Below are 14,686 nucleotides of genomic sequence, written 5' to 3' on the forward strand. Positions count from 1 at the left end.
CACGTGCCAGAGTGGGAGGCTGCACACAGCAGGTGTGCAAGAAGTATAAGAAAGGGAGTGTAGTGTAAGAAAGGGAGTGTAGTGTAAGAAAGGGGGTCACAACCGTTGGGCAATGGAAAGATGAAGCTTTAAGAATTTGAGGTACTAAATGCATGTTATGCAGAGAGAACAAAACTAAAAACAGAAAACAAAAATCATTAGACGGCACCAATCATTTCCCCAAGGGGTCAGCAAGCACAATTAGTATGTGGTCCCTACTGCCCAATACTCTCTCTTTTTGGCTCAAGTTTCAGAATTACCCTCACACAGGGAATGATCTACTTTAATAAAACATCAGAAATGATTTTAGAATTAAAAAAAAATAAAAGCTCAAACTTCATTTGGTTTTCTAAACCAGTGCTGCCCGCTAGAAAGCCAGTGGATGCCTTTGATTTGAAGAATTTTGTCAGCTTCTTCCTGCATGTTTCGATACTAGCTGGACTGAAGGCAGCACCTCTTGGCTCCGTCTAGGGATGCTTTTCTGAAGGACACAAAGCCTCATCCTCACAGCTGCATCCCAGCCTCCTCTGCATCTCTAAGCCCAGAAGCAGCAAGTAAAGCAAATGCTTTGGGGATGACAATGGAGAAAAGGCTTTTCTGTACTCACATTTGTCCCAGAAGGAAAGGCAGGATTTGATTGAGCAAACGGCCTTGCTGGAATGGCTGCGTATGATGTTCCAAGATTTGAGGCATATTCTAAATAATAAGTGATACAAGCCAGGTGAAAACTTTGGAGTCATGCTAAGGACATACATGGGATGAGAAAACTAAAAATTTCCTTTTAACACATTTATTAGTGATTGGCCTGATTACATCTCTGGGCATGTTGTAATCAGCAATACTTGTAAGTATGAAATATCTCTGGGAATACTGACGCATGCTAGTGACTTGGGATCTGTTTGCTTCATAAATGCACAGGAAGGACACATCAGAGAAGTCCTGGTTCTTAAAGACAGGACATAATAAGCCTGCAGTAGCTGACTGCAAACTGTGACCTGTAGGGCTGTGCTCACCTTCATTTCCAGCAGGGCTGTAAACAGCTGTGCCAGTCGGGGAGCCACACAGTGCTCCCTCTGCCGAAGCCAGTACACACCGGATGTCAGCACTGGAGAGAGGTGAGAGGGTGAACCAGTTTCTCAATAAATTAAATGAAAAATTACCATATGCCCCCGCAATTACACTCCTAGGTTCAGACCCTAAATAGTTGAAAACAGGTCCTCACAGAAAAACTTGTACACGACTGTTCACGGCAGCAGTATTCACCATGCTGAATACTGTGAATATTATTCGCAGTAATAATATTCTGTGAAGCAACCCAAGTGCCCATCAAAAGATGAATGGTTAAGCAAAATGTCATACACATGTAGTGGAATATCGTTCAGCCATAAAAAGGTCTATGTGTGAATGAAGCTTCAAAATATTATGTTAAATTTTTAAAAGGTAGTCACAAAAGGTCACATAGGATTCCATTTACCTGAAATGTCCAGAAGAGGCTAATCCTTAGAGACAGAAAGCAGATGGGTGGTTCTGGGAGGTGGGGGAAGGAAAGGGGAATGACAGAGACTTAACAGGTTTGAGGCTTCCTTTGGGGGGAATGAAGATATCTTGGAACTAGATAGTGGTAATGTCTGCACAGCCTCGTGAATGTGCTAAATGCCACCGTATTGTAAATTTTAAAATTATTTGTAAGTTGTGATAAACCACAACATGAAATTGACCATCTTCGATATTTTGAAGATACTAGGTCAGTGGCATAAAAACACGTCCACACTATTGTGCGGCCACCACCGCCATCCATCTCTAGAACTCTTCATCTTGCAAAACAGAAACTCTGTGTCCACCAAACACTGACTCTCAGCCTCCCACACCTTGGCAACCACCATCTGTTTTCTGTCTCTATGAGTCTGTCCTCTCTAAATGCCTCCCACAAGTGAAATTACGCAGTATATGTCCTTTTCCGATTGGCTTATTTCAGTACAATGTCCTCAAAGTTCAAGCATGCTGAGGTATGTTTCAGAATGTCCTTTCTTTTTAAGGCTGAGTAATATTCCACCGTGTGCACAGACCACATTTTGTTACCCATTCATTTGTTCCAGCTGCTCTTGAATTCTGGCTGCTGCGAATAATAAGGGGAGATCTTACAAATGGGCCCATTTCAAAATTCAGAACCCAGTTGTCTATTCTACACCCCTGGGCCAGACCCTCTCTTCTCCACCTCCACTGGTCTCTAGGTATCTACTTGGGCTGCTGAGTGTCTATTCTCAGCATGGCAGTCAGGGACCTGTCCTGGAGTCTGAGCACATCACCGCTTTGCTCAACCCTCCAATAGCTCCAATCACACAGCAGCACTGAGTCTTCACAGTGGCTGGGTCTCTGGACCTGGGCCTTGGTACTTCCCTGGCTTCTCTCCCTGCCTTTCTGCCCTGATCACAATGGATGTTGTCTAGTATCCCAGGTCCACATCATCTGCAGGGCCTTCAAACCTGCTGTCCAGTCTGCCAGGAATGTGTTTCCCCCAGACAGCCCCAGGCTCATTCCATCCTCTCCTGAGGTGTCCTCAATGAAGTCTCTTCCAAATGCCCTCTTTGAAATGCAAGGACCAGCCCCTCAGTGCCCACGTGAACGCACACACATTTCCCACCCTGCCCCAGTGCTGCCTTCTGCTTAGCATTTACCACCAGGAATGCTAATTTTTCATTGTGTGTCTCCTCTGCATTGAGTGTAAGCTCCTCGAGGACAGAGACTTGGCCTATTTTGTTCTCTGTGGTTTCCCTTGCACCCAGCACAGAGCACAACAGACAACAGGTGTTATAGATCTTGTTGAGGGCACGCATGAATCCAATCTCTGGAAGAGCACTTACTTTTCAGAGAAGACCAGGCATTTCTGAGCATGCAGCTTCCCCTTCACATGCAGCTCCCAGTCCTAGGCCAGAAGGAAAGAAAGATGACTAAAGTAGAATTGCATCACGGGGAGGCAGAGGATGAGTGCAGAGTAATCGTCAGGCAGGGAACACAGGGCTCCCAGAGGCTGGTCCACCCTGCACATGCATGTCTTCCTCTCCCTCCCTCCGCCCCCTGCTCCTGCCTCCTCACCCTGCCCTCACTCCAGGGACCCCTGGTCCATACATCCCATGCCCATCTTGGACAGTACCCAAACTTGACAGTCAGACTCCTTCTTCCCCTTTCACTGGACCCTGGGACCCCCTGCTGCTCCTTCTGTTCTTACAGAGAGAACACACCCATTTCTATAGCCAACTGGGAGATTCTGACCAGTGGACTCACCAGTAAAAAGGCCTTAGAAAAGGATTATGGAAGACACAATCCTTGAGCACCTCCAGAGTTAGCCAGTCCCCTCCCCAAGCTGGAAGGGAGAGGGCATGTCCCACCAAGTCACAGGGACGCACATGGATGATCTGACCCAGACAGAGGTGAGTAACACCCTGTGATGTGACTCCCACTGAGGAAGGACTTCATTATATTCCGTGACTGAATGAGAAATGGGAGGCAGGACAGTCCAGTACCTAAGAGGCACAGGCTAGGGGCGGGTCAGACCTGTTTTTGGTTTTGGTTCCTGTAGTGCTGGGGATCAAATCCAGGGCCTCACACATGCTAACAAGGACCCACCACTGAGTTACATGCCACATCTGAATCTCTCCTCTGCCACTTTCCAGATAGGAGGTCTGAGGTGCGCCATTTCGTCTCGGTGCCTCAGTTTTCTTGTTTGTGAAGTGAAGATAACCCCAGGTATACCTCATAGAGTTACCCCAGCACACAGAAAGGGTTTAATATATGTCAGTTATTACAATCATCATCGCTTAGGAATATATCACTGCATCATCAATAAATTTGGGGGGGGGATAATTACACTATAATGGGCTTTTGTTTATAGCAGTTCAAAGCATCTTAAAACCAGTGGGGAGGTGTCATGAGGCTGAGGCCCCTTATAATAATTTGTCTAAGTCCCACCTAAAAATTGCTCCCTGCCCATGACTCTTAAGTTTCTACGTTTTCTTTTCCTTTCAAACCCAATCCAATGCTTGTACTTGAGGAATAGTGGCTTCTAGGCCCACCACAGAGGAACAGCCCTCCATAAGGAGGCAGGAGACAAGTCCCAGAGCCCTTCTCTGCCCCCCAGGTGGGGTCTTTCCATCCCCTTGGGTCTCAGCTTGCTCATCTATAAATGAGGCAAGGAATCTCTCACTTGCCTTAAAGCAAGGCCGGGCCCCCGACACATTTGTGAATTCCTTTAGGTTCTAATACCTGTCATTTTAATCCAGGGTCCTGGCAAGGTTCTGTTCTCTAGTCCCCAAATGTCCACCTTGTGGCCCAGCTGGATGGGGGCGGGAGCCTGAGTGGGTTCCCAGCTGTGGCTCCCAGCCTGCCCTGGATGACTCACCTTCAAGTCAAACACCTTCTTGTCACACATGGTACAGATGTGCGGCAGGTGAAGGGGAGCCACACCGTGGAAGTCGTTCAGCTCGTGGGCCTGCAGGGGCCGCACAGACAGCATGGCCTGCTCCTCCTTGGCCCGCCTCCGGGCACCGCTGAAACCCTGCTTGCTGTTGTTGAGCCGACCCCCGAAGGAGGGAGGGGTCCTATCTGAGGTGGGCTCCTCGGGGTCATACAGTTCATAGGGCTGGCTGGGCGGTGGAGGCCACAGGCTGGGACCTGCTGCAAGATCAGCTTTGTTCTGGCCAGAGAATCCAGGGGGGCTCTCCCACTGGCTGTTTGCACCCTGCAGCAGGGCCCCTACCTCGCCTTTCAGGCCCCCAGTTTGCTCAGCTGGAAATCCACCTGCCACGTGGGACCCTTGGGCATTGGGTCCATAGAAATCTTTGGAAAAGGCAAGTTGGCCATCTTGTCCTGCATGGCCATAGTGCCCTTCGTAGGTCACACTGCCTGAGGCAGAGGCTGAGGCTGGCAGGAAGCCGGGCTGACCGTCTGTCTCAGAGCCATATGCCTGGCCAGTGCTAGCTTTGCCATACTCGTAGAATCCCGTGGTGGCTGGAGCAGTGCCCCCCTTGCCAATGCCCAGGATGACGGCTGGCTGGGCAGGGGTCTGAGGCATCACCCCGCTGAAAGGATGCATCACCACGGCACTGGGAGGCTGGCTGGGAAGGCTTACAGAGGGTCCTGGGCCTCGTGGCTGGTTAGGGGGTGAAAAAGCAATCGCACTCGAGGGAAACCGGGCGCTGGGTAGGGCTGCAGCATGCTGGGGCACTGCAGTGTGGCTGTGGGGGGCACCGAGCACAGATGGATGCCTCAGCTGGTTGAAGAGAGGCTGGGACATGGCCACTTTGGAGAGGACTTGGTTCAGCACTGTGGCGGCCGCAGTATTGTTGGTGACAGCTGTCTGTGCCAACTTCAGCCGGTGGAGGGTGAGCTGTGCCTGCAGTTGGGCCAGCTGGAGACTGGCAGGCGAAGGTAGCAGAGGGTTCGGATTTCGCACAGAGAAGGGCTGCTTGTCCAGGAGCTTGGCGGCACTGCAGGAAGATGAGAGGTCTAGGTGCACAGCTGGTTTCAATGAAGGGGACAAGGGACTGTTTTTGCTTATCTTTGGTCCCCCTCCCCATAAATAAGACCCTTCTATGGGTGGGTGCCACATACAAAAGAGTTGAAAACATCTAGGCTAACAAGTTTTAAAAAGACACAAGTGCCACTGGAAAATTATATGACAAAACGTGCCATCTCCCTGGTAATTAGAAATACAAATGGAAACCATTAGAAACAAAAATTACCCAGCAAAACAGTCAACATTAAAAATAATGATGATAATAAAAATAGAACAGTGCTGGAGAAATTAAGTGGAAGTGATACTTTTTTTCTTTTCTTTTTTGGCACTGGGGATTGAGCCTAGGACCTCATGCATGCTAGGCAAGTGCTCTCTATCACTGAATCACTGAGCTACATTCCCAGCCCTGGAGAGGTTACATGGAATAGATAGAATGTCAGTACTAGTCTGAATTCATACTGCTTTGGTAAAAGGTAGTCTGGCAATATGAATTCCTCACACCCATATTTTTTTTTACCCCAAATTCAATTCTATAAATCTATTCTAAGACAAAATATCTGAAGATATTTAACATTACATTGTTTTAAGAGTTCCAAGTCGAAAATGACCAACATCCAATAGTGGGAAGATGGGATTTGATCTGAGTAAATTATATCTACATAATTAAATATCAAGTAATCATTCACTAAAGATATTTAAATTTCTACCTTATTATGTAAAATTTAAGACATTAAAAAAAAGTATATCCAGCCAAACAGGATGGCACATGCCTGTAACCCCAGGGACCTGGAGGTTGAGACAGGAGGATTGCAAGTTTAAGGCCAGCCTCAGCAACTTAGCAAGACCTTGTCTAAAATTTTTTTCAAAATTTTAAAATAAAGGCTGGGGATCTAGCTCAGTGGTAAAATACATCTGGATTCAATCCTAAATACCAAAAAAAAAAAAAAAAAAAAAGTTTATTCAGTTTCAAGCCTAAGATAGAAAACATTCCAGAAGGCTAAAGCCCCCTTGGGTCCTTGCTCTCCCCATCCCACCCTGCCCATCATTGCCAATGATAAACACTACCTTGAATCTTTTAGGTAAAGTCACCGGTTACAAAAACAAAAATTAAAAAAAAAAACATTTAATGACATGAGAAAATCCATATGCTCCAATGTTAAGTGAAAAAAAGCAGGTTTCAGATTTGCACGCAAAGTGAACTGTATGCATACCTTTGCCAAACTTATTTTCATCCTTGTCCTCATTTCACATCCCAGAATAACAACTCAGCTCTTAAACCCAACTAACATAAGCAACAACCCAAAAATTACAAGTGAAAAATCTAAATTTGGGGTAGTAGGCATGAGTTAGCTCTCATGGAGAGCTTATGGGACAGCGAGGAGGGGAGTGGTGTTCTGCCTGACATGGGCCATTCAGGTGATCTGTGTTGGTTGCTTACCGTGTTTTGTCGACCAAATGAGGACACTTAGTCTGGAAATGAGACAGACTTTGCCAGAAAGTCTGGGATGAGTGGTTACTAGAGTCAGGGCTCTGAGGTCTTAAGGATTCCTTGTGGGAAGTGGGTATAATCAAGAAATGTGTTCGACATTTGATGAACTGGACTTCTAAGACATCTAAATGGGAAGAAGAGGCCTGTGGAATCTGAAATCAGGACTGCCACAGACGGGGCAGGCCATGTAGTCAGCATGCTTGTGAATGGGAGGTGGGGTGGGAAATCCCAGCTGGGGCAGTTTAGTCTCCTCTGTCCCAGACACTGTGCAACGAAAGTCCAACGACGATGAAGCAAAAAAGGAGAAAGAAGCTCAGATGGGGAAGAAGAGGAGACGTGTGGAAAGTGGTGGCATGTCACAACTGTCCCACTTTGGAGACAGGCCTGTTGCGCCTCTTCCACGTTGGACTGGAAGTCGGCTTCTGCTTAGGTTTGCGCTTTGCACTGGAGGCAGTGTGGAGGTGGAGAGGAGGAAGGGGAGTAGGAGACACTGATCACATCTATTATGATACAACGGTGTGGCCAGAGCTTAGCCTGTGTCACTTCATTTGGTCATTTTCACCCCAATTTTGCAAGGCAAGAACCTACAGCTCTGGGGGATTAGATGGCCTCTTTAGTAAACACTCACTTTGGTGAGGATGGGTGGTGAGCATGTAGGATTCAGACTCCAATCAGGCTTTGAAAAGAAGAGAAGCATCAGGCAATTAAAGTATGCAGTCCCTTTGATACACCCTCATCGGCTGTTTCCTGTCTTATTTGAAGTGAGTTCCCAGAACATCAGACACACCCACATTCAAATACAAGTACAAAATACATCTCAGAGCTATATAAAAATGATGCTATCATTTGGAGGTGAAGTGTTCCCCAAAGGCCTGGTGGTACCCAATGCAGCAGTGTTCGGAGTCAGGGCTTTGGGGAACTGATGGATCATGAGGGCTCTGACCTCATCGTTGTACTAATCCACTGATACCCAAATGGACCACTGGGAGGCAGTGGAGGCTGTGGGAGGGGGGCCTGGATGAAGGAAGTAGGTAACTGGGGGGGCATGTCCTGGAAGGGTATTTCTTGTCCCCTGCCATGTACGCACACTCTCCCCTGCTCTCTCTCTTCCTCCATCTTCCTCCCCTCTCCCCTTCCCGGCCACTGTGAAGCAGGCTGCTTTCCTCTGCCACACCCTTCTGCCTTGGGGTTCTTTAGGCCTCACTTGGGGCCTAAAGCAATGGAGCTGGTTGACCATGGGCTGAAGTCATGAGCCAAAGTAAATCTTTCCTACTTTAAGTTGGTTTTCTCAGGTATTTTTCACAGTGACAAAAAGCTGATTAACACAAATGATCCTGTTACTCTTTCCCATTTGTGTGAAAAGTCAAAACCCTTGCTGTGAAGTTGTGAAAGAGCCGCCCAGCTAGCAGACCTGCTGAGCTCCAAGGGCAGAACAGGCTGGCATTTTAAGATACTGGGAAGGCCAAGGTGAAGGGTAGTTATAGACCTTTTCTTTTTTTTTTTCAGGGAGGTGGAGTTGCCCTGGTTGTCGCCAAGCTCTGGGGACTCCAATGTGGCCCAGCACAAATCTTGGCGGCAATGGAATGGGGAGGCACTACAAAAACACAAAAGAAGAGGATGGTCAAGTCTGATGATGGATTTCGACTTGGGTAGCATTCGGTAGTTCAGCTTTAGAAGAGCAATTAAGCTTAACTCAAAACCCAGCCCACACAGGGCCAACTCTTCCTACCAGGTTTGTCCAGCACACAGACTGTCCTTACTAACAAGGCGATAATGAGGTGCCAATTTGGTTTCCATGACCAGAGTAAGACAAGGTTGGTTATGTTTTTTTCCAGAGAAGTCGGCTGTATTTTCTCCACTCATATTCTGGGCTGAAGAGAGATCTTGCTGGAGACTCCTCTTTGCCTTTGGAAGGCCATTGGAGGAAGAGCTATGTTCCCAACCAGGAAGGCTGACTATGCTGGGCATCTGTAGATCAGCCACAGAGACAAGTGCTTTTCAGAGCATGCCCAGGTTGCAGGAACTTACCCACTCAGATCCAGCATAAAAAAACAAGAGGGCTAGCCAGCACTTTGCTTACCCTATACCTACTGTCCCAAACTATATTTAACCTTCATTAGAAGTGATTTTACATGAATCATAGCTAAACACCTATTTTGAACTAAAATCTTCATTAGGAAAAGACACATCATCCTAATAAAGTAAAAGAAAGGCAAAAACCTAAAATTCTTAGCTTGCAAGATTAACAACCTGAAATTTCAATGCATCTAGTGATATAGAGTGATACTTATTTACCGTTTTGCTGTTTTGTTTGAAGTGAGTTCCCAGAACATCAGGCCCACCCACGCTCAAATACAAGTACAAAAACACATCTCAGAGCCAGATAAAAATGACTTTGTTACTCTTTCCCATTTGTGAGAAAAATTAAGCTCCACAAAAGAAAGGATATATGTTGGAGACAACTTGGATTTTGCCAGCATGCCACCTCCCACCGGCAGGGCACTCAGTGACTTCCGTGAACAGAAGGAAGAAGGAAGGAAATGGCCGTGGCTTTGAGGGGATGTGGATATCTCATGTGAGTACACATTTCTCTGAATAAAGGCCCTTGAATAGTTCAAAAAGGAGAATCTAAATATGCCCAAAGAGCAAATGGATTTTGCTGTTGTACAGCTAAGCATGTCAGTTGGTACATGGTCACCCACCTAGGGGACTATCTATAATTTCCCATTCCAGCACAGGAGTTCCAATACACTCTTCTCCCTAAGTCTAGGTTCTGCAATTGACTGGATAATTGAATTGTGATCCACTGAAGATGTCCGTTTTCTAAATCCACAGCCTGTGACTGTTACCTTACATAGTAAAGAGGACTTTGCAGATGTGGTCAAAATAAGGATCTCAAAATGGGATAAGATTAGCCTGAAACTATCCAGGAATGCCCTATGTAACCACCTAGTCCTCATACGGTAGAAGCAGGAAGACTGGAGTCAGAGAGAAAAGATATAAGAACCAGACCAGGGGTCAAAAACAGGGAGGATGCCTTGAAGGTGGAGGAGGGGCTGTGAGCCAAGGAAATCCAGGCAGCTTCTAGAAACTAGAAAAAGCAAGAAAGCAGAGTTTTCTCTGGAGCCTCCAGAAAGAACTGGCCCTGATGACCCCTTGACTTTAGTCCACTAAGACTAATTTTGGACTTCTGACTTCCAGAACTGTAAGAAAATTAACTTGGTTCTTGTAAGCCACTATATATGTGGCAGCACACTGAAGTGGCAATATGAAATTAACCCACTCTCCAAAGACACTTAGATGCCAAAGAGGCTTCACTCAGAGGGGCAGGGGTAAGAGTGGGCACTGACTGAAACTGGTGGTTATGAACTGATCCCTCTAGGGGCCCTGGGAAGCACAGACCCCCTCCATGGGCATCCTAAGACCTTCTGGGAACTTAGCCAGGAGCCAATTCTACCCAAGCAGATAAAACCCAGAGGTCTCTTCCTTTAAAAGTCAACTTTCTTTATTCAGCTGGAGCCATTGCAACTAGGGAAGGCTTAGAATTGCAGGCTCTTAGGGATCAACTCATCCAAACTCCTTATATAGAGGGAAAACAGTTTGTCCCAAGCCACATAACTGGGTAGGAGCAGAACCTTAAGGAGAACCCAGGTCATCCAACTCAGCATCCAGTGCCCAGGAGAACAGCTTTGCCTCTAAAAGGCCTAAGCCACAGAACTCTCTCTCTCCTCACTAAATGATCAGACCCATCCATACTGATTTGTAGTTTGTCCTGCCACTCAGAGACAACTGAGTGCTTTCCATATGCAAGGCACTCACTGAGTACTGGGGAAATGCAAAGATGCTGGTCCTTTCTAGAACCCCTAAGCTCCGATAGCAGGGATGCCCCCTGGCCTAAGGTATATGGCAGGGAGGCAATTCTATGCACCTTTCCTCTTCTAAGCCTCACATTTGCAGTTTTGTAGTCAGGTCGGGGATCTGGGAAGGAAGGAGAAGAGCCCAGTGAGTTACAAAGCTGGACACCAGGCAGGGAGGGAGAATATCTATCTCACAGCCACCCCAAGGCTGACCCAAGCTTGTACAACAAACAGCACACGGTGGGTGCACTGACCCAGCCAGGCCCTGGTAAAGCTGGCTGTCCCCAGGGCTGAGCTTTCATTTCTCTGAGCCATTAATTCTTACAAAGAATTCACAGTGTATAATTAGTTTAAAAACCCTGGTTGTCTATTTGCTTAGAAAGATTTTTTTTTTAAATATTTAAATTAAAGCAGCATTTCTCTCAAGAGCTTTAAAGATAAAGCACAACATAAAGGAGAATGCTGGGATGTTTGGGAGATGCAGATGAAAACTGTTTCAAGGGATTTCATTCCACGGTGTGGGAAGGACGCGAACCTCCTGAGTCCAGCAGGAAGGCACAGTGGCACAGCAGCTGTCTGCGCTCCATAGTGTTCCTGGTTGATCTCTAATCTCTTGTGCTTTTTATTTGCAGTCCCAGGTGGGATGCAATGATGCATTCATATTTGGCTACAAGGAGAGGACAGAGTGTCTTCAGTTTGTGTTAGAATGCTAAAAACTCAGCAGAATTCTTGTTATGCACTTCATTCCATTCTGAAAGGAAGGGAGAGTGTCCAAGATACAGGCAGAGAAGCCATCAGATGGCCAAAAGGGTGCTCAGGGGTTTGTCCGTTCAGCCCACATGTACTGAGTATCTGTCCTGAGCTATGCAAAGTTGCCAAGACCTCAAAATGGAGAAGGAGAAGCCTTTCCAATACCACAGGAGAGACACGTGAAGGGGGACGAGGCAAGCTCAAGGCAACAGGACGCAGAGGAAGGGGTTCATACCTCAGAAGTTTTAGAGAAACTTAGTAAAGGAAAGAGAGCAACACAAGGGCTGTTCCTGAACTCTGAACAAAAACTTATCCACACGCTGGGCTTGTTAACTCAGCTACAGATGTGAGCATGCGTCAGGGGTCCGTCCGTGATTGGCTGCTGGAGGGTGAACTGTGGTCAGAGATCTGGGCCTCCGTCTGCCTATTACAGGATGTGAGATTGGGGGAAAGTTGCTGAATTCTTCTAGCCCTCAGAATTTTCTCATCTGTAAAATGGGGATAGTAAGCCCCTTGCAACATATCTCAGACCCAGGCAGTCAGAGTACCACACCCAGCTGGCCACAGTGGAGAAGTGGTTAGTTCAAGGATGGATGCTCCTTGAAATTTCATTGGAGGAATCAGGAAAAAGATACTCTGTCATGTCTGGTTGCTCAATCAGTTGTTAAGCCTCCACTTAAGGAGAGCCTGCCTGAGAATAAAGCCAGTTGAGAAGACCCTGGCCTGGGTACAGGGTACAGGCAGCTGCTGGGTGGCCTCCTGGGAGCACCTCGAGCCACCTTCCCCTGGATCCATTCTGGTCTCTTCCGCACATGAACCAATACATTTCCTTCATTTGCTTAACAGAAAGAATAATGCAAAAAGAAGGCCCACCTACTTCAACCGCCTTCATTGACCTCCCCAGTTCCTCTGCAGGGCCCACACTGACTCTCACAAGGTTCCCTGACACTCTCTCCGGGAAGTGGACTCACTACAAGGACCAAGGGAAGCCAGGGCAGGAACTTTGGTATGAGCATCTGCCAACCAGAGTGCCCTGCTTCCTGAAGGTTCAGGAAACAGAATGTTCCTCCACCCTGTAGATAGGAGCCCCACCCCATGGTCACAGGCCAGGGTGCAAACAGTGTGGGAGGAAAGGGTGTCGGCTGGGGACAGCCTTTCACAGGCCCAAAGCTCCAGCTCTGAACACACAGGTGCCCCTGTGAGCAAGAGAAACAGCGCCTTGGTCCTCATGGCTGGGGAAGAGGTGGGGTGTAATCACCCTCCACACATAATAGGTCACTTTTGCTGAACTAAGAACTGTCTTTGCATTGGTTATCCCTCTAGGACAAAAACAAATCTTTAATACAAATACAATGGTTCTTTGGTCTTCTCAGTTGGGACACGGGAGTCATACAGTGGGAGTCATACAGTGCCTATGGGACTGGGAGCTGTCCCGAACGAATAGCAGATTGGAATCAAGCTTCCTGGGTTCTCGTCTCAACTCCTCAAATTCCTGTTTGTCAGCTATGTGACACTGGGCAAGAGTCTTTACCTCTCTGAGCCTCAGTGTACTCATTTATAAAAAGAGCCACAGACTTCTCTTATAGAAGAGGATCATAGCAGTAAAGTTGTCAAAGTGCTTGGTAGCCTGCTAGGTGCCAGAGATGCAGGATGTAACATTCTGTGCAAGACAATTGGAAAGAAGACGTGTTCTGTGTGATCAGACACATGTTTTCCTTTCAGAAAATATCCCTCTACCCAGGAAGTGGTATTTGCCACTCACACTTTTGAAGACAGACTCACGGTCCCTGTTATGGTTTAGATATGAGATGTCCCCCAAAAATCTCACATGTGAGACAATGCAAGAAAGTTTAGAGGCCAAAGTATTGGGCTAGGAGAGCCTTAACCTAATCCGTGCATTAATCCACTTTGGGGCATGACTTTGGGGTATAGACTTTGTTCCTGTGAGTGGGACACCTGCTCCTCTCTGCTTCCTAGTGGCCATGTCCGGAGCTGCTTTCCTCTGCCATGATGTTCTGCCTCACCTCAGGCTCAGAGAATAGAGACGGCTCTCTCTGCACTGAGACCTCTGATAACCTGAGCCCCCAAATAAACTTTTCCTCCTCTAATTGTTCTTGTCGGGCCTTTTGATCATAGTGGTACAAAAGCTGACTATGAAAGTCAGCAAGGTTCAGGATACAATGAACTAACACCTATTCAGTCATGTTAATGGAGTACCCGCCTTATCAACGTGATTCTCCTGTGCATCATAGCTGGAAGAGAAGGGACATTGCCCAGAGGCCTAAAGCACATTTCAGAGTTAGTACCAACCTGGGCACAAATTCTACTTGGCTACTGAAAAGCTGGTGGCTGTGGGCTATTCCTTCTCTTTGGTGTCATCATGGTTAGAAGGTAGATGGCTACATCTAGGCTATGGGCTCACTGTGAGTGCTGAGAGTCAGGGGTGCACAAATTGTCCAGCACAGCTCCTAGGACACAGTAGGCAACCACTGCTCCGACTATTATTATGACCGTTGTCATTGTCGTTGCCATTACCATTCCAGTCATCATCCTCATCGTTGTTACCACCTGGTGGGCTGTAGATGCCCTCTGCCAAGGCAGATGAGTCTTCCTTGGAGACAGAGATGGACGGATGGCAGTACAAAGCAACGTAAACATGAAGAGAAAATAAAGTCAGGGACAGAGGACTGCTGAGACGGGAGAGAGCAGGTCTGGGGCTGGGGCTTGAGGGGAACACAGAGTCAAAACAGCGGCTTTGTGAAGCAGACCAGCGGTCAACAGGAGACCTAGGGGCTGTGGAACAGCAACAGGACACGGCTGAAGTTCTGTAGTACGAGCCTGTGCAGACTCAACCACTGGCTCTTTCTTGGGTGATGTTCAGCCACTCAAAAGCAGAAGCCAAGAACCATGGCCTAGAATATGGCAGTGTCTAGGCCAACCCCACCAAACATACTGGAATATGCAGCACAGCTTCCCGATGACCAATTGGGGAATTTAAATCCACTCCCAGTTTAACTCCATTCACTTTTCCACCTGAGT

At 47.2% G+C, this 14,686-nt stretch overlaps 1 protein-coding gene across 2 annotated transcripts in view; it reads right to left on the reverse strand.

The window, feature by feature from the left end:
• Rbm20 (RNA binding motif protein 20) overlaps positions 1–14,686 on the reverse strand; it is a 180,961-nt gene that overhangs the window by 47,736 nt on the left and 118,539 nt on the right. For both annotated transcript variants that reach the window (XM_078050317.1, XM_005320667.3), the window contains exons 2-5: positions 4,436–5,522; positions 2,901–2,962; positions 1,053–1,144; positions 647–735 (exon numbers count right to left, since the gene is read on the reverse strand). In XM_078050317.1, coding sequence (XP_077906443.1) covers positions 647–735; positions 1,053–1,144; positions 2,901–2,962; positions 4,436–5,522 — 1,330 coding nt within the window. The remainder of the gene's footprint in view (positions 1–646; positions 736–1,052; positions 1,145–2,900; positions 2,963–4,435; positions 5,523–14,686) is intronic.

The sequence above is a fragment of the Ictidomys tridecemlineatus genome, chromosome 1, assembly GCF_052094955.1.
Source record: "Ictidomys tridecemlineatus isolate mIctTri1 chromosome 1, mIctTri1.hap1, whole genome shotgun sequence".
Taxonomy (NCBI): Eukaryota; Metazoa; Chordata; class Mammalia; order Rodentia; family Sciuridae; genus Ictidomys; species Ictidomys tridecemlineatus.